At 36.2% G+C, this 19,046-nt stretch overlaps 1 protein-coding gene and 1 non-coding gene across 6 annotated transcripts in view; both read right to left on the bottom strand.

Moving 5' to 3' along the window:
• Positions 1–19,046, bottom strand: part of ENTREP2 (endosomal transmembrane epsin interactor 2) — a 430,698-nt gene that overhangs the window by 113,518 nt on the left and 298,134 nt on the right. For all 5 annotated transcript variants that reach the window (XM_070496638.1, XM_070496625.1, XM_044763046.2 and 2 more), the window contains one exon: positions 6,681–6,791. In XM_070496638.1, coding sequence (XP_070352739.1) covers positions 6,681–6,791 — 111 coding nt within the window. The remainder of the gene's footprint in view (positions 1–6,680; positions 6,792–19,046) is intronic.
• Positions 1,449–1,555, bottom strand: LOC123283693 (U6 spliceosomal RNA). The gene has a single exon (XR_006524359.1). It is a non-coding gene; the product is annotated as a U6 spliceosomal RNA (small nuclear RNA).

The raw sequence follows: 19,046 nt of genomic DNA, 5'->3' as shown, positions 1-19,046 counted from the left end.
CATTACAAGAATACTCATCTGAAACTGTCTCTCAGCATCATAGCTGACAGTAAATCATTAAGGGCTTCTAATTAATATTCAGGAACAAAAAGTGGATGATGAAACACCATTAATATCCAATATTATTTTGGTAGTTTGAGACAAAATAGCTAGACAGGACAACAAAACAAGATGTACAACTACTGGAAAGAAGGAGACAAAAGTTAAATGATTTCCTCTGACTATGGGATCAAACTATGGGATCAAAGCTTCAACTGTACATTTGGTGGCACGTACAGTTAAATATAAATAATTGTAAAATTACTGAAAGTCTTATACACCACTAGTAGCCTCTTACAATATAAAATAAGAATTTAAAAAATGCACCCACCAGAGCAACAAGATATTTAAAACAGCTAGCATTAAACTTTAAAAGAAATATAGATGGTCCACATGTGAATTTGTAAACGCTATAAAAATGTAATAATACTTATAGCAAAATATATCCCAGATCTATGAAATATATAAATACTAAAAGATGAAATGCTAAAATACTGGGGGGGGGGGATGGGAAAATTATTTATAATCTTGGACTGGGAAAAGGTTTTCTAGGCAAAACATATAAGCCAGAGATCATAAGGGCAAAAATATATAAATGAATAAAATCAATTTGAGTACATAAAATTTCCACCCAGGAAGAATACCATTAAAAACACCAAAAGATAAATAACAGGCGCCGGCCCTGTGGCCGAGTGGTTAAGTTCGTGCATTCCGCTTCAGCGGCCCGGGGTTTCACCAGTTCAGATCCCAGGCCCGGACATGGCACTGCTCATCAAGCCATGCTGAGGTGGTGTCCCACATAGCACAACCAGAGGCACTGACAACTAGAATACACAACTATGTACTGGGGGGCTTTGGGGACAAGAAGGAAAAAAAAAAGTTGGCTCAGGTGCCAATCTTTAAAAAAAAAAGATGAAAAACTATGAAAAAATATATATCTGCAACACATACGATGATGGCCAGTTTCCTTAACACAGAAAGTGCATTTATAAATCAATTGTGAAAAATAACGACCTAACAGAAAAATAGGCCACAAAAATGAACTGGCAGTTATCAAATAGAGAAATAAAAACTTACAAACAAATGTAAAAGATGCTCAACTTTTACTTTTTTTTTTTCTGCTTTTTCTCCCCGAATCCCCCCAGTACATAGTTGTATATTTTAGTTGTGGGTCCTTCTAGTTGTAGCATGTGGGACACCACCTCAACATGGCCTGACGAGCAGTGCCATGTCCGTGCCCAGGATCCGAACCAGCGAAACCCCAGGCCCCCTAAGCACAGAGAGCGAACTTAACCACTCGGCCACGGGGCCGGCCCCTCAAATTTATTTATTTATTTATTTATTTATTTATTTATTTATTTATTTTTGATTTTCTTTTGTTGTTGTTATTTTTTTTATTAATGTTATGAAAAAATATGGAACGCTTCACGAATTTGCGTGTCATCCTTGCACAGGGGCCATGCTAATCTTCTCTGTATCGTTCCAATTTTAGTATATGTGCTGCCGAAGTGAGCACCTCAAATTTATTTTTAATTACGGAAATGCAAGTTACATAAGATCTTACATTTTTGTCAGATTGGCAAAGATAAAACAATTCTGATAACACACACAAGTGTGTGTGGGTCGAGGTAATGAGGCACAGCCATGCACCATTGGCAAAAGTTTGGTGCCCCATCTTTGGAACGCAATTTAGGAATAACATTGTAAATTTAAAGTGTACTCTTATGCTTTGACTGAAAGGACACTCAGTGATTTCTTCTCCAGATCTATCTGTACATTCCTCTCTGTTCACCACTATATCCTGTGCACCTAGGCCAGTTCCCACAGCAGCAGCGACAGCCACTCGGTATTTGTTGAGTAATAGATGTGCACAGAGGGTAATCTTCTCTGCCATGTTTGTTTTAGAAAAACATCCCTAACCTGTCCTTCATTAAGTGGTGGTTAAATAAACTATCATCCATCCATCCATCCAGTGGAATTCTCTGCTGCTCTCTATTAACAGCCTGGAAGATCTCCAAGTGCTGATGAGCAGATGTTACCCAGCTACATGGTTGGCTGACATAAGCGATGTGAATGATGGTATATAGAATAGACTCCACACATGCGTAAAAATGATAATACACCAAAATATGCATAGAAAATGTCTGGCTACCAAAAGCCTTCTGGAAGGGAGTGCTAGGAGTCTAGAACAGAAAAGAGATTTATTTTATATATAGGCTGAGAAAATGAGTTAATTTTTAATTATGCAGAGGAAAAAAGACACAACCACACACAAAGATATGGAGATGTACTAAATATCCTAAAGAAAAACAACAACTGCCCTGAAGGATTTATAAAAACAGTTGGATAAGCCAAAGCACACACAATGTTCATGAATGGGAAAACATGGTATTGTTAACACGTCAATTCTCCGCCAAGGTAATCTATAATTTTAATGTCATGTCAATTCAACTCTCAAATCTATTCCTTTTGAGTCTTGACAAAAAATTTTAAACTTGTCTGGGAAACTAAACTTTTAAGGATAGGCAAGAACATTTCTAAGAAGTAGATTAAAGTCTGGGATGGGGGGTGGGGGTAGGGATTGCCCTACCAGCTATAAAAATATATTATAAAGTTAAGGTAATCAAAGTGGTATTGTTCTGGGATATGAATAAACAGACACAGGAGTGGGACAGAATGAAAAGTCCAGAACTAGACACACAGACCTAAGTATCCATGTGTATGTGTACACACACAGGACAATGCTGGGAGAGCAGATATCAGCTGTTTTCTGACCACTTAGCATATATTTTCTGCCTTCCCCTCCCCTCGACCCTTCCTCATAGCACCTAACTTTGTTTTGGGGAATTACCACTTGAATCTCATTGGAGTCAGTCTGAGGGAAGAGGTAAGCAGATTTTTGTCTTGTCCTGGCCAATCAAATGCTCCCTCTCTTGGCTCTGACTCTAGAGCGAATGGACAGAGATTAGGAACCACTGGAACTGTTCACTCCTGCAGAACTATAACCTGGTGAGTTCAGAGTTCCCACGGCAGCCCCTGACTCTTGGTCAGGCTTCTGCAGCCACAGAAGCTTCCTCAGAACCAGCCAGTTTCTAAGCCTAATCTCTAGCCTCCTTGGTTATTCCATAGGTCCTACCATCCTTCCAATAAATGGCTTTGGCTTTGCCAGTTTTTGTAGTTTGCCACCAAAGGAATCTTAATGATTAGGTGGCATTTCAAATCATCAGGAAAATATTAGGTTACTCAGAAAATAGTTTTAGGAAAGCTAGGTACCCATTTTGGGGGGAAAACTTAAATTCATTAAATCCCAGAATATTAAAGAGTTAACTATAAAAAAAAATAAAAGCACATCATAACCAAAGGAAATTATTGGAGTAATGTGATCTCAGGAAGGAGAAGTTCTTTTTATTGGTTCCAAGGTAAGAACACAAAGGAAAACACTCGTAGATTTGAATACACAAAAATTAAAAACATTTCTATGTCAAAAAATAAAATTAAAAGGCAAACAACAAGGGACAGCCCAGTGGCATAGTGGTTAATTTTGTGCACTCTGCTTCAGCAGCCCAGGGTTCACAGGTTCAGATCCTGGGCGCGGACCTAGAACCACTCATCAAGCCACACTGTGGCGGTGCCCCACATAAAAGAGAGGAAGATGTTAGCTCAGTGACAATCTTCCTCAAGCAAAAAGAGGAGGATTGGCAACAGACGTTAGCTCAGGGCCAATCTTCCTCACACACATACACACACACACACACACACAAAAAGCAAATAACAATCCAAGAAATATATTTGACCAATATAAGCTGGACTCAAAACCATAATATATAAAAAGCTCTTACGAGTCAATTAGATAAATAGTTAAGTCTAAAAATAGGTAAAGGCTCCAGTCAATTCACAGAAGAAGAAATATAATACACACATATACACAACACACATATATAAATTATATATATGTACATGCACATATACATGTACAAACATGTATATGTAATTATAATATATATTATTTATATAATTGCACATATAAAGAGCTCCTACAAGTCAAAAAGATACATAGTTTAATCTAAAAATAGCTAAAGGTCACAGTCAACTCACAGAAGACGAAATATAAACAGTGCATATGCATAAAACTGCATATATATGTATAAGTGCATATATATATATAAACTTACCTACATGCAATTATAAACGAATAAAAAGTTCAGTATTACTAATATTCAAAGAAATTAAAATTAAAACAATATAAGATGTCATTTTATACCTTTCAAATTAGCATGAGTTAATGAAAGTAAAAATTTGCAGTGCTGGCAAGGGTGTAGGAAGAGCATTCTCATATACTGGGTATTATAAATTGGTAAACTTTTCTAGAAGGCAGTATGTCAATATGTATCAATGCTTTAAAGATATGGATTCATTTTGATCAAGCAAGTTCACTTTTATGAGCTATAAAAAGACTTTGTATAAGGATGATGGCAACCTTCACAAGTGCAAAAAGCAGAGATTTGGTTAAAAATAAATAATGTTATATTCCTATATACAGGGCAGCCACAACAAAGTTATAGAAAAAAAATTTTAAATCTGAAATAATGTTCACGATCAATAAAAAACTAAGTCACAAAGCAGCATGAAGAGTATAGCACACTTAAATATATATTAAATATATATACACACATACGCTCACACATGTGTATACCCATACACACATATTATGCACAGAAAAGACTGGAGGGACATGATAAACTGGCTGGTAAGATTATGAGTGTGTTTTGTTTTTTGAATTTTCCATGGTAAATGTATAATTTTTATAACAGGAAAGGAGTATACTTTTTATGTGTTTTATACATTTTATCTCATTTAATAACTTATGAAAAGCTCAGGGCAGGTGATATCTACCCTTAACAGGAAAGACAAATAATGCTGAGACAGGGAAGACTTGTCCTAAGTCATACAACTAGTAGGTTATGAAGCCATGACTTTGATTCTGATTTGCTGACCCCAAATCCACTTCTCTCTCTACTATACACACGGCACCTCAACAAGCGAGCACACTGGTCTCACTCTGAAATTACCAGGCGTGTATGAGCCAGGGCAGAGATGCTTAGGATCAAGTTCCAAAGTCAGATAAATATTGATGATTCCATGGGACCATCTAACCAAGATTTATGTGAAAGTGTACATGGGTCGATGATGTTCTTTTAATTTATTTAGGGGGGCATTAAAGCCGGTAAGGAAGAGAGGAAACCAAATCTACCTTTCCTATCCTTTCATCCAGCATGTTACAGAGGGAAACAGGGTCTGAGATTAAGACCTGGAGGGGTCATCCTTTCAAGACTGGCACTAAGCAAGGGCTTTTTTGTGATCTGGACCTCCAGACTGTCACTTCTCATTACCCCAGTCACTCTGTCTCCCACACATAGGACCTCACATTGGAAAATAGAGGTCAGAGAAAAAATGGCTAATCCCTTGTAGGTTTGCCAGATTTTACCATATTCATAGCACCTCATATTTAGGAATAAAGAGGCTGACCAAGTTATAAACACAAGTTGGCAAGTCACCCTTTCTAATGGAGATGGGGCTTCAGCTGTGTCAGTTCTCAGTAGTCATGGGAAATACTGCACCATACTGAGGATAATCTGTGTACATCATATTGGGATGAAATCTGATCAATGTGGTCCAGTCCATACAGAACAGAAAATACCAAGATTAAGCTCTCACAGTTAGTTTTTGGAACTTAGTAGGTGATTCTGCATTGAAACTGCCAACTCAAACTAGTCCAGCTGGCCTTGGTAAATAAGGACTGGAGGGAGCACCAGGTTTCCCAACAGCTGTCTCCTTGAACCCAACTATCATGGCTATGAGAAACGTAGGCATTGTCCTGCTACAGAAAAGCTTCAGGTAATTCAGCATAGCCCCTGATCCCTCAGAAATGACAGCCACAGGCCAAGCAAGTGCACAGGCAACTATGGAGGAGCATGGCTCTAAAGGGTAGTCCTGTGTGGTCTTCAAGATAAAGAAACAAATGTCAATGCCTCACATCCAGCAGTCATGGTCATATCAGGAGTCAAACTGTACCCGTACTGAATGTGACCAGACACACCTCGATTTCTGCCCCAGCCAGAATCATGGATTACCACAGCAGGAGCTAAATTCTGATTCGGAATGATGGTTCTATCCAACAAATCATTTATTGATCCCCCACAATGTACACAGCACAATTTTCCTAGATCTAAAAGATAATCCTCTTTTTTAATTGAAAAATGAGAACTAAATTGTTTCAATGCACTCATTATCAAGCTTATATGTATCTCGGCACTTAAAATCTACTTAGAAAATTGATTTTTAAAAATTCAGTGGAGAGAAAAATCAATGCAACAAATGCTAAAATATAATCATTACTAAAGACATTTATTCTAAAACAGCACTACAACATGATCCTTAGAAATATACTATTAGTAACTGACTTATGAGGAGAACAAGTTTTGATTTGGGAGAATTTTTAGAAATGAATCAACTTAAATTCCTTAAATAACTATATAACATCAGAATAAATCCAAGGATATAATAAAATTATTTTATTAATTACTTTCATGCAAAGTCAAAGCCTATGACCTTTATCAAAAGGTTTGCATTTCATTACTCACCAACTGACAGCCTTCTAGAGAGCTGACTAGCTGAGCATTCTGACAGGAGAGAATTGAACCAGCCAAATTCAGCATCACACACACCGCAGAGAGCAGCATGAAAAAGGTTATCTGGAAACAAACCAAACCAAAATTGATTATTCACTTGGAAAGCCTCGACGGAAAAATGATTTGGCTTTAAAAAAGCTTTCAGTTGATCAAATAATTATATGAGCAACATTTATACGTTTTAACAGGAAGTATTATTTCTCAAAATTTCAAATTCGTATTAGCTTAAATCAAATAGAAAAGGTAAAATCTCTGAAAAGCCATAGCCAATGACCATGATTTTATTTGAAATATATTGCAAAATATTTTAGAAGCTAAATTTCAAAATACTACACCTTATATAGTCTCAAAATGGTTTTATATAGTTTCAAAAATAATAATTTATAAAGTATTAAGGAAAATCAAGTGAAAGAATTTTATTAGAAGGCCTTAAAGTTTATTTATTTTAAATTTTTTATGGAAAATTTCATATTTACATAAACCAGAGAAAACAGTATAATGCAGCCCCACATTCCCATTACCCAGCCTCAAAAATTAATCAATTCACAGTCAGCTCTGTTTCATTTACCCCTCTCTCCTCCAGATTATTTTTGCAGCAAATATCAGACATCATATGGTTTCATCCTTAAAAATTTCAGCGTGTACTTCTAAAATAATAAGACTGTTTTCAAAAACAGAACCAAAATACTGCCATCACCTCTATAATAATTAATAATTCACTACTATCACATATTCAGAGGTCACGTTTGCTTGTCTCAAGGTTTTCATGCTCTGTTTGAATCAGGTTACGCAGGATACAAAGGAGGTCCATAGAGTGCAGCTGGTTGTTCTGAATCTTGGATATTTTTTAATTTACGGGCTTTCCCCTCCATTGTTTGTTTTTCTTCTTTGAAATCTGGTGAAGAAACCAGTTCATTTGTCCTATAGCGTTTCCTACAGCCTAAACTTTGCTGATTGACTCCTCCAATCATTTAATGGTTCTTCATCCTCTGTATTTCGTGTAATTTGGTAGTTAGATCCAGAGGTTTGGTCAAATTCAAACTAATAGAAGGCAAATAATGTCTCTTTTTCAGTGATGTTACCAGCCACGTTTGATGATTGCTTGGACCCGTTAATTTATCAGGGTTTCCAAAATAGTGCTAGTCTAACTCCATCATTTCTTCTTTTTTCATCCCACTTGTTACTGATACATAGAAGGACGCTCTCCCTCATCAACTGTTTGGTTACCCTATGGTACAGTTCATATAGGAAAAGCAGGATATATGTCAGATTCTTTCTTTTAATCTTTCAGATTTCAAAATGATTAGTTGATATGGTGCTAGATTTACAAGATAAACTCAGGCCTATATGGTTAGTTAATACTCCTGCTGCACCTATGTAAACAATCAGGGTAAATCCAATGAAACAAAACTTTCCTGTGATCAAGAATAATCACTAAGATTAATATGATCAAGATGGGGGAGACTGTCATGAAAACTTGTTAAGGACTTTGAAATGGGCAAAAAAAAAAAAAAAAAATTACTGAATGTCCTGTCTAGTGCACCCTTCTGAGTTATTTGAGCCTTTCATTGTCTTTTAAGCTATTCTACAACTCTAAGTTGTGGAAGACTCACAGTAATGCAAATAATTTTTGACAACAGAAATATAAGTGAATTTTGCCTGGTAGAATGCAATGATTATCATCCCATGGATACTGACCACTTTTACAACTATTTGCAAATTTATTTCAGCATTCCTGACTGCCTGTGTGTGCACATTGTTTGAATTCTCCTTTGAACTGATTGTAGTATCATATTGGTTCCTTCATTAAATAACGAGTTAAATATAATCTGTGACACGTTTATTTAAAAAAATATTATTTGGGTCCCCAGCATCCACCAAAGGTAAATAATGAGGTATTGTTTGTTTAGGGGGTGTGTGTTTGCATGTTTGAAACATTATGAACCACAAACTTAAAAACATTTTATACGTTTCAGTCACTGAAGTCACTAGCCAGAGAGAGTCTATTCAGTTGACACAGCTCTAGTAGACTTTGACAGCTTTCCTGCTTTCTGGTATGACCAACTATTCCAGGATCATCTTATATATTTCCTGCCCCAGACCTGTAATCAGCCATTTCTCCAGTAAGCCCAAGCTCCTTTCAGTGAGAATGGTATGTATGTATTTATTTCGAAATAGATTTGACATACAACATTGTGTAAGTTTAAGGTGTACAACATGCTGATTTGATAAATTTATATATTGCAATATGATTGCCATTGTAGCATTAGCTAACATCTCTATCGCATCACATAATTATTTCTTTTTGTGATGGGAATAGTTAAGATCTATAATCACTATACTGTGCATTACATCTCCAGGACTTATTTATCTACTAGTTCCAAGTTTGTACCCTTAAACAACATCTCTCCTATTCCCCCAGCCCCTGGTCACCACCATTCTACTCTGTTTTTACAAGTTTGGCATTTTTAGATTCCATGTATAAGTGATATCATACTGTGTTTGTCTTTCTCTGACTTATTCACTCAGCATACTGTTTTCAAGATTTATCCATGTTGTAGTATGTATCAGAACTTCCTTCCACTTACGGCTGAATAATATTCCTTTCTATGTAAACACCATTTTTTTTAATCCGTTCATACATCAATGGACAATTGGGTTGCTTCCACGTTTTGGCTATTGTGAATAATGTTGCTATCAACATGGGTATACAAATATCTGTTTGAGTCACTACAGTCAATTCTTTTGGGTATACACCCAGAAGTGGAATTGCTGGATCATATGGTAATTCCATGTTTAATTTTTCAAGGAAACACCATACTATTTTCCAGAGCGGCTGCACCACTTTACATTCCAATGCATGATGCACAGGATTCCAATTTCTCCACATCCTCATCGACACTTGTTATTTTCTGTTTTTGTGATAACAGCCATCCTAATAGGTGCAAAATGGCATCTCATTGTGGTTTTGGTTTGCATTTTCCTAATGATTAGTGATAATGAGCTTTTTTTATGTGCTTATTGGCCATTTGTATTATCTTCTTTGGAGAAATGTCTATTCAGGTCTTTTGCCCAATTTTGGGTTGTTTTGTTTTGTTGTCATAGAGTTGTAGGAATTCTTTATATATTCTGAATATTAATCCTATATATTCTAGATAATAATCCTTTATCAGATAAATGATTTGCAAATATTTTCTCCCATTTTGTGGGTTACCTTTTTACTCTGTTGATTGTGTCCTTTGATGCACAAAAGTTTTTAATTAGGATGAGGTCCAATTTATCTGTTTTTTCTTTTGTTACTTGTGCTTTCCATATCATATCCAAGAAATTAAAATCCCAACGATGATTGTCAACATTGTCCTGATTTCAAAACTTACTACACAGTAATGGTAATTACTGCACATTAGATTGCCAAGTCTAATGTCATGAAGATTTTCCCCTACATTTTCTTCCAGGAGGTTTACAGTTTTAGTGCTTACATTTAGGTTTTTGATCCATTTTGAGGTAATTTTTCTATAAGGTGTAAGATAAGGGTGCAATTTTATTCTTTTGCATGATATCCAGTTTTCCCAACACCATTTGTTGAAAAAACTGTCTTTTTCCCATTGAATGGTCTTGGCACCTTTGTTGAAAATCATTTGACCATATATGTGATGGTTTAGTTCTTGGCTCTCTAGTCTATTGTTCTGTATGTCCATCTTTATGCTAGTACCACACTATTTTACAGATTACCATTACTGTATAGTAAGTTTTGAAATCAGGACATATGAGTCCTCCAACTTCCTTATTTTTTGAGGATATTTTGGCTAACGGGGTCCCTTAAAATTTCATATGAATATTAGCATGGGTTTTTCTATTTCTTCAAAAAAACATCGTTGGGATTTTGATAGGGATTGCATTGAATCTGCACATCACTTTGGTAGTATTGACATCTTAACAATATTAAGTTTTCCAATCCACGAACATGGGATGTCTTTCCATTTATTTATGTCTTCTTTAATTTCTTTCAGCAATATTTTATCATTTTCAGTGTACCAATCTTTCATCTCCTTGGTTAAGGTATTTATTTTTATGTTGTTATAAATGGAGTTGTTTTCTTAACTTCCTTTTCAGATTGTTCATTATTAGTGTATAGAAATGCAACTGATTTTTGCATGCTTATTTTGTATTCTGCAACTTTGCTAAATTTGTTTATTAATTCTAACAGTCTCGTCATGGAATCTTTAGACATCTGCACATAAGATCATGTCATCCATAATGGAGATCATTCTCCTTCCTTCTTCCTTTCCAATTTGGATGCCTTTTATTTCATTTTCTTGCCTAATTTCTCTGGCTAGAATTTCCAGTACTATGTTCAATAGCAGTAGTGAATGTGGGCATTCCTGTCTAGTTACTGATCTTAGAGGGAAAGCTTTCAGTCTTTCACCACTGAGTGTGATCTTAGCTGTGGGTTTTTCATATATGACCTTGTTACATTGAGGTTTTCTTCTATTCCTAGTTTGTTGAGTATTTTTATCATGAAAGGGTGTTGAATGTTTTTAAATGCTTTTTTTGCATCAACTAAGATGATTCTTTATTTTCTTCATTCTGTTAATATGGCATTTTACATTGATTTTCATATGTTGAATTATCCTAGCATTTCAGGAATAAATACTAGTTGGTCACGGTGACAAAATATTTTAAACTTTCTTTCTTTCCATAAACAAAGTCATGACATTTGTTTTAAAACTATATACCTTGACTTCATTCTGGGGTTCTGCCTTTTCCAGTACCCTATAGGTAGTGGCTCACAAAAGGTGGGGACCTAATGGTTATTTTAAGGCTCAAATAGTCACACATTTTGCAAGTGCAGGCCAAGGTTTCTCTGACAGGTCAAATCTTTAAAAACAATTTGATTCCATTTGGTGCCATGTGCCAACAGCCACACCTATACTTCTTTTCCAGCCATACATCTTAGATTTCTATATATATTTATTCCTTCATGTTCCTCTCTGTCTTTCTCTCTCTACGTGATTGTGTACCTTTGGTTTATCATGCTTGCAGTAGACAGGCCACACTTATTTTTTTTCATTTTTTGACTCTTTCCATTTTTAATCGTGCACATAATGCTTGTTTGTTTTCTGGGGGTGAGGGTTAATTTATTTCTTTTTATTCAGTTGATATTGGCTTATAACATTGTGTAATTTCAGGTGTACATCATTATATTTCAGTTTCTGTATAGACTGCATCACATTCAGCACCAATAGGCTAGTTTTTACCCATCACCATACATATATGCCCCTTTATCCCTTTTGCCCTCCCTCCATCCCCTTCTCCTCTAGTAACCACTAATCTATTCTCCTCATCTATGTGTTTATCTTCCACAAATGAGTGAAATCATATGGTATTTGTCTTTCTCTGTCTGACTTATTTCGCTTAGCATAATGCCCTCAAGGTCCATCCATGTTGTCACAAATGGCACGATTTTGACAATCTTGAGAAAAAAGAACAAAGTTGGAGGTATCACGCTCCCTGAATTCAAATTATAAAACTATAGTAATCAAAACAGCATTGTGGGGCTGGCCTGGTGGTGCAGCGGTTAAGTTCACATGTTCCACTTCAGTGGCCCAGGGTTCACTGGTTCGGATCCCAGGTGCAGACATGACACCACTTGGCAAGCCATGCTGTGGCAGGCATCCCAGATATAAAGTAGAGGAAGATGGGCACAGATGTTAGCTCAGGGCCAGTCTTCCTCAGCAAAAGAGAAGGAGTGGCAGCAATTAGCTCAGGGCTAATCTTCCTCAAAGAACAAACAAACAAACAAATGAACAAACAAACCAGCATTGTACTGGCAGAAAAACAGACACACAGAACCTATGAATTATTATAAGTGTTTCAAGCCCTATCAAAATTAGATCTTTAATCTGAATAGATCAATCACAAGTAAAGAGGTTAGAACAGTAATCAAAAACCTCCCAAAAAGTAAAAGTCTAGGACCAGATGGCTTCTCTCGAGAATTCTACCAAACATGCAAAGAAGATTTAACACCTATCCTTCTCAAACTGTTCCAAAAAATTGAAGAAGATGGAACACTTCCTAACACATTCTAGAAAGCCAGCATCACCCTGATCCCAAAGCCAGACAAGGACAACATAAAGAAGGAAAATTACAGGCCAACATCACGATGCAAAAATCCTCAATAAAATATTGGCAAACTGAATACAGAAATAAATTAAAAGGATGATTCACCATGATCAAGTGGGATTTATACCAGGGACACAGGGATGGTTCAACATCCACAAATCAATCAATGTGATACACCATATTAACAAAATGAGGAATAAAAACCACATGATCATCTCCATAGATGCAGAGAAAGCATCTGACAAGATCCAACATCCATTTATGATAAAATCTCTCAATAAAATGGGTAGGGAAAGAAAGTACCTCAACATAACAAAGGTCATATATGACAAACCCACAGCCAACATCATACTCAATGGGGAAAAACTGAAAGCCATCCCTCTGAGAACAGGAACAAGACGAGGGTGCCCACTCTCGTCACTCTTATTCAACATAGTCCTGGAGGTTTTGGACAGAGCAATGAAAAGGAAAAAAAAAAGGTATTCAAATTGGCAAGGAAGAATTGAAACTCTCACTCTTTGCAGACAACATGATTTTATATATAGACAACCCTAAAGAATCCATTGGAAAACTATTAGAAATAATCAACAACTACAGCAAAGTTGCAGGGTACAAAATCAACTTACAAAAATCAGTTGTGTTTCTATACTCTAACAATGAATTAACAGAAAGAGAACTCAAGAATACAATCCCTTTTACAATCACAACAAAAAGAATAAAATATCTAGGAATAAATTTAACCAAGGAGGTGAAAGACCTATACAATGAAAATTGTAAGACACTACTGAAAGAAATCGATGATGACATAAAGACATGGGAAGAAACTCTATGCACATGGATTGGAAGAATAAACATAGTTAAAATGTCCATACTACCTAAAGCAATCTACAGATTCAATACGATCCCAATCAGAATCCCAATGACATTCTTCATGGAAGTACAACAAAAAATCCTAAAATTCATATGGGGCAAAAAAAGACCCTGAATAGCTAAAGCAATCCCGAGAAAAAAGAAAGGTGGAGGCATCACAATCCCTAACTTCAAAATACAGTCTGTAGTAATCAAAACAGCATGGTACTGGTACAAAAACAGGTACACAGATCAATGGAACAGAACTGAGATTCCAGAAAGAAATCCACACATCTATGGACAGCTGATCTTTGACAAAGGAACCAGGAACATACAATGGAGAAAGAAAAGTCTCTTTAATAAACGGTGTTGGGAAAACTGGACAGCCACGTGCAAAAGAATGAAAGTACACCATTATCTTACACCACATGCAAAAATTAACTCAAAACGGGTTAAAGAGTTGAAGTAAGACCTGAAACCATAAAACTCCTTGAAGAAAATACAGGCAGTACCCTCTTTAACATCAGTCTTAGCAGTATCTTTTCGAATACCATGTCTACTCAGGCAAGGGAAACAAAAGAAAATATAAACAAATGGGACTACATCAGGCCACATTTTAACTCTTTTTCTCCGAGCCATCTTGTCCTTTTAAAAATATTTATTGGGTGTCCAACTCCTAACTAAAACTTTATCCTAAGCCACTTTAATCCATTCTGATGTTTTGACAATGGGAGTAACAACTATACCACAGATTTGATCTTTGCCCCGAGAATGTGGTTTAATTTGCCTTTGTCTCTCAGTTTTATTTTTCACTGGTTAGGGGTTCAGAAGCAGTTAAATATCAATACATTTCCAGGTTCTATCTATCCTATTCTCTCCTGAATACAAACCTGCCAAGTGTTTTCTGAGTTCATCTCTTTCCCGTAAATTTTGCTAAATGGAGCCACAGCCACCAACACTCTTCCTTCAATGTTCTGTTTTCTAACTTTAGAGTTACAGGTTCATTAGGGCTAGGATCTGTTTCCTCAATTTTACCACAGAAGGCACTTTTACCAAATGATTTCCCATTACATAACATTTCTGATCCTCTTTCCAACTTCCAGTATTGTTTTCCTCACCGCCCACCAACGGACCATGAAGCCAATGCCACACATTTTATGCTTTTGTTATGGCAGCACCCTACCTTTAGTGATAAGAATTTCTGGATCATTCAGGACAGGATAGGCTACAAATAACTCCAAAGCCTCCTTGGCTTAACACAACAGAGTGCACTTTTTGTTCCTGTTATATGATCAGAGCAGGTCAAATGGGTTTTACCCCTGTGTTCAGTCAAGCAGCCAGGCTGATGAAGGCTCCATCTCAGTGATGCTCCTCTAATCAATCATCTCAGCCATGGAACTTAAAAACTCCTCTGCTTAAAACCCTTCAGTGGCTTCCTTAGTAAAACTCCTTGACATGGATTTCCATGGCCTAAGGAATCTTTCAAATTGCTGACCTACCCTTTGTCTATTTCCTCAGCCTGTCTCCAGCTATTCCTGCCACATCCTCTACCATCTAGCCATAGTGAACATCTTTTAATTCCTAGAAGCCTTCACGTTTCTGTTCATGTTATTTTCTTTTCCCAAAACATGCTGCTTTACACTCTTGGTGCCTTCACTTGATTCTTGCTCATCCTAAGCCATCAGTTGCTATGGACCTCTTCTGAGAAGCCTTCATTGAGCCTGTAGATAAGGCTGGCCTCTGTTACAGAAAGAGAAACCATGTGTATCTTGCCCACAAGTTCATTCTAGTGACTGGTACATAGGAGGTGCTATTATTCATTTATTGAATGAATAATAGGAAGGTTGTGGTGAGGAAAAACATAAGCAGTAGCCGTACAAGGATCAAAAGGGAAACGAATATGTGCAAGAAGGCAAGGAGGAGAAAATAACATCACTGAAGATCAGCTTGATAGGTCATCAAACACTTATTGCATATATGCCAAGCACAGAAGAGGATTACTAAATGTCAGCTGTTATTAATGTGATTACGCAAGTAGGGACAAATGGATCATTCATTCCTTCATTCACTCCTTCAGCATAATGTGAGCACCTGCCAGGAGCCAGACGCTGAGAGGAGTGGTGTGAATGCCAAAATGGATACATGTAAACCTTCCCCTAGGGTCAAGGTCCAGTAAAGTTACCCAGACTCTACTTCTCAGACTGACCACAAGCTGGTGTATTTTAGGGGTGATTTTGACCTAGGAAAGCTCTCAGGGCAAATCAATCTTTCGTCTCTACTTTCACATCTTCAGAGATCAATACTGCTGCAGTGCCTCCCCAGACCCAACACTAAGTGTTAAGGCACAACCAAATTAGTTTTTAGACACCAATACCAACATGCAATTCCAATCCATGTAAAACCGTTATATTTAGATTTTCAAGACTTTTCCAATCTCAAGCAAGTAATGAACACACATTCTTAGCGACTACAGAGCTATTGATACTTTGTGGCAGAATAATTTTAATTCCACTTTGATCCCATGAACTTTGGCCCTAGAATAGGAAAAATTATTTTGAACATTTGAGATGAAGATAGAAAAATTAAGTTCTTAACCATGGATTTGAGTATTTAGGCAGATTATTGGTCTAACAGTGAAATTGTTTGGAAACCATAAAAGGTAATTAGTCCTTTAAAATATATCTTATGAAACAAAATACATCAAATGCTAGTAAATGAGATAGGTAAACGGGTCTGAGTATGTAATGAGCTAAATGCAAATGCAGGGCAACACGGGAAAAATTCCCAACAAATGATGGCCGGAGTTGTCATAACTCAGTAATTCCTTATAGGAATTAGAGGCTAGCAATTAGGAATCAGCATTTGTTGCCTCCACAAGCTCCATGGTTGATTACATTTTAACTACCATATCTTCTATTAGAGGATAAGAGGCAATGACAAATTTGCTACTTTAAAAAAAATGCTTAAAATGAGAATCTAAATTGCCAAATAAGCAAAAAACATTTTTAAGTTTTATGAGGTTCTTCTGCAGGCCTGTTATTTCCAGTAGGGAAAAAAGCTCATAAAAGGTACAAAATGAGGTTAACTACCAACAAAGAAATGGTTCACCAATAAAAGAGTCATTCTGTCGTTCTGTTACCATACAAGGTGATCTTTTTCTTTAAGTTTCACCTCAAGTTCATCTTTAGAAATTAGCTGGTTTGGCAGTCTTAAAGCTGTGCCATTATAGTAATTCTAAAGAGTTTGTATGACGTTTCCTCATATGGCATAACAGTTAAACCTTCTCAAATCTACTTCTTCCCAGATGTAACAAATAAAACATATGGCAGTGATCTACAAATGTGGATGGAAGCCCAATGTATTTCTCCAGACTACCCTACAGGCTAGAGTACTAGGTAGGATTCTAAGGGCTAGGATTCTGAAATCTAGGAACTCTGGAGTATCCACAGCTGCGTAACAACAGAGCTTCAAAATGCCCTGTTGACTTAATATTTCTTCTGTTAAAGAAATGGAAAGAAAATAATTTAAAATCCTGTTTTTCTCATCATGTACTCATACTAACAGGATCCTGCAACAGTGAAAACTAAAATTCTCTATGTAGTTATAAAATAAATAACAATGTTTAATTTACATGCTAAAAATAAAAAAATATAATGTTCCACTATAAATCAAGAACTCATATTATATTAAAAACAACAGAATTCATATGAAGTCTCAATGGACCCTAAATAGCCAAAAAATTCTTAAAAAAGAACAAAGTTGGAGGACTCACACTTCCTGATTTCAAAACTTCCTATAAAGCTATGGTAATCAAAACAGTGTGGCACTGGATAAGACAGACATATAGATCAATGGAATAGAATAGAGGGTCAAGAAATAAACCCTTGCATATGTGGTCAAATGATTTTCAACAAGGGCGCCAAGAAAATTCACTCAGGAAAAAGACAGTCTTTTGAACAAATAGTATTGGGAAAATGGGAAATCCACATGCAAAAGAATGAAGTTGGACCCTTACCTTTCACCATATACAAAAATTAACTCAAAATATGTCAAAGGCCTAAATGTAAGCAGTAAAATCATAATACTCTTAGAAGAAAACAGGGGAAATGCTTCATGACATTGAAGTTGGCAATGAATTATTACAACAACAAAAGAAAAAACAGATAAATTACACTTCACAAAAACGAAAACTTTTGTGCATCAAAGGATGCTATCAACAAAGTAAAAAGAAAACTGAAAGAGAAAATATTGCCAAGTCACAAACCTTATAAGGGATTAATATTCCGAATATATAAAGAACTCCTACAACTCAACAACAACAAAAAAAACCCAATTAAAAAATGGGCAAAGAACCTGTTAGACATTTCTCCAAACAAGATATACAAATGGCCAACAGTACACCAAAAGATGTTCAACAGCACTAATCACTAGGAAAATGCAAACCAAATCACAAGGTGATACCTCTTTACATAGAGAGCCCAGAAATAGATCCACATAAATAAAGTCAACTGAACTTTGACGAGGGAGCAAAGGCAACACAGTGGAGTAAGGATAGTCTTTTTAACAAAGGGTGCTGGAACAACTGGACATCCACATGCGGAAAAAAAAAAAAAGAATCTATATACAGACCTTATATCCTTCACAAAATTTAACTCAAAATGGATCATAGATCCAAATGTAAAATGCAAAACTATAAAACTCCTAAAAGATAACATGGGAGAAAACCTAACTAACTTTGAGTATGACAAAGACTTTCTAGATACACCACCAAAGGCAGGATCCATGAAGGAATGAATTGATAAGCTGGACTTCATTAAAATTAAAAACTTCTGTTCTGTGAAAGACATGTCAAGGGAATCAGAAGATAAGACTCAGTCTGGGAGGCAATACTTGCTAAACACACATTTCATAAAGGACTGTTATCCAAAATATACAGAGTTCTTAGAACAATAAAAAAACAATCTCATTAAAACAACCGTTGACAGAACCCTGACCAAGGAAGATATACAGATGGCTAATAAGCATATGAAAAGATACTCCAAATCATATGTCATTAGGGAGATGAAAATCAAAGGAACAATGAGATACCACTACACACCTATCAAAATGGCAAAATCAAAAACCCTGACACCACCAAATGCTGGTACGGATGTGGAGCAACAGGAACTCTCATATATCATTGGTGAGAGTGGAAAATGGTACAGCCATTTTGGAAGACAGTTTGGCAGTTTCTTACAAAACTAAAATATTCTTACCACGTGATCCAGCCATCATGCTCCCTGGCAGTTACTCAAAGGAGTTGAAAACTTATGTCTACACAAAAACCTGCACATGGATGTTTATATC

This window comes from Equus asinus, chromosome 2 (genome assembly GCF_041296235.1).
Source record: "Equus asinus isolate D_3611 breed Donkey chromosome 2, EquAss-T2T_v2, whole genome shotgun sequence".
Lineage (NCBI taxonomy): Eukaryota > Metazoa > Chordata > Mammalia > Perissodactyla > Equidae > Equus > Equus asinus.
Note: the sequence above shows the minus strand (reverse complement) of the source record. Positions and strands in the feature narration are given on the sequence as shown.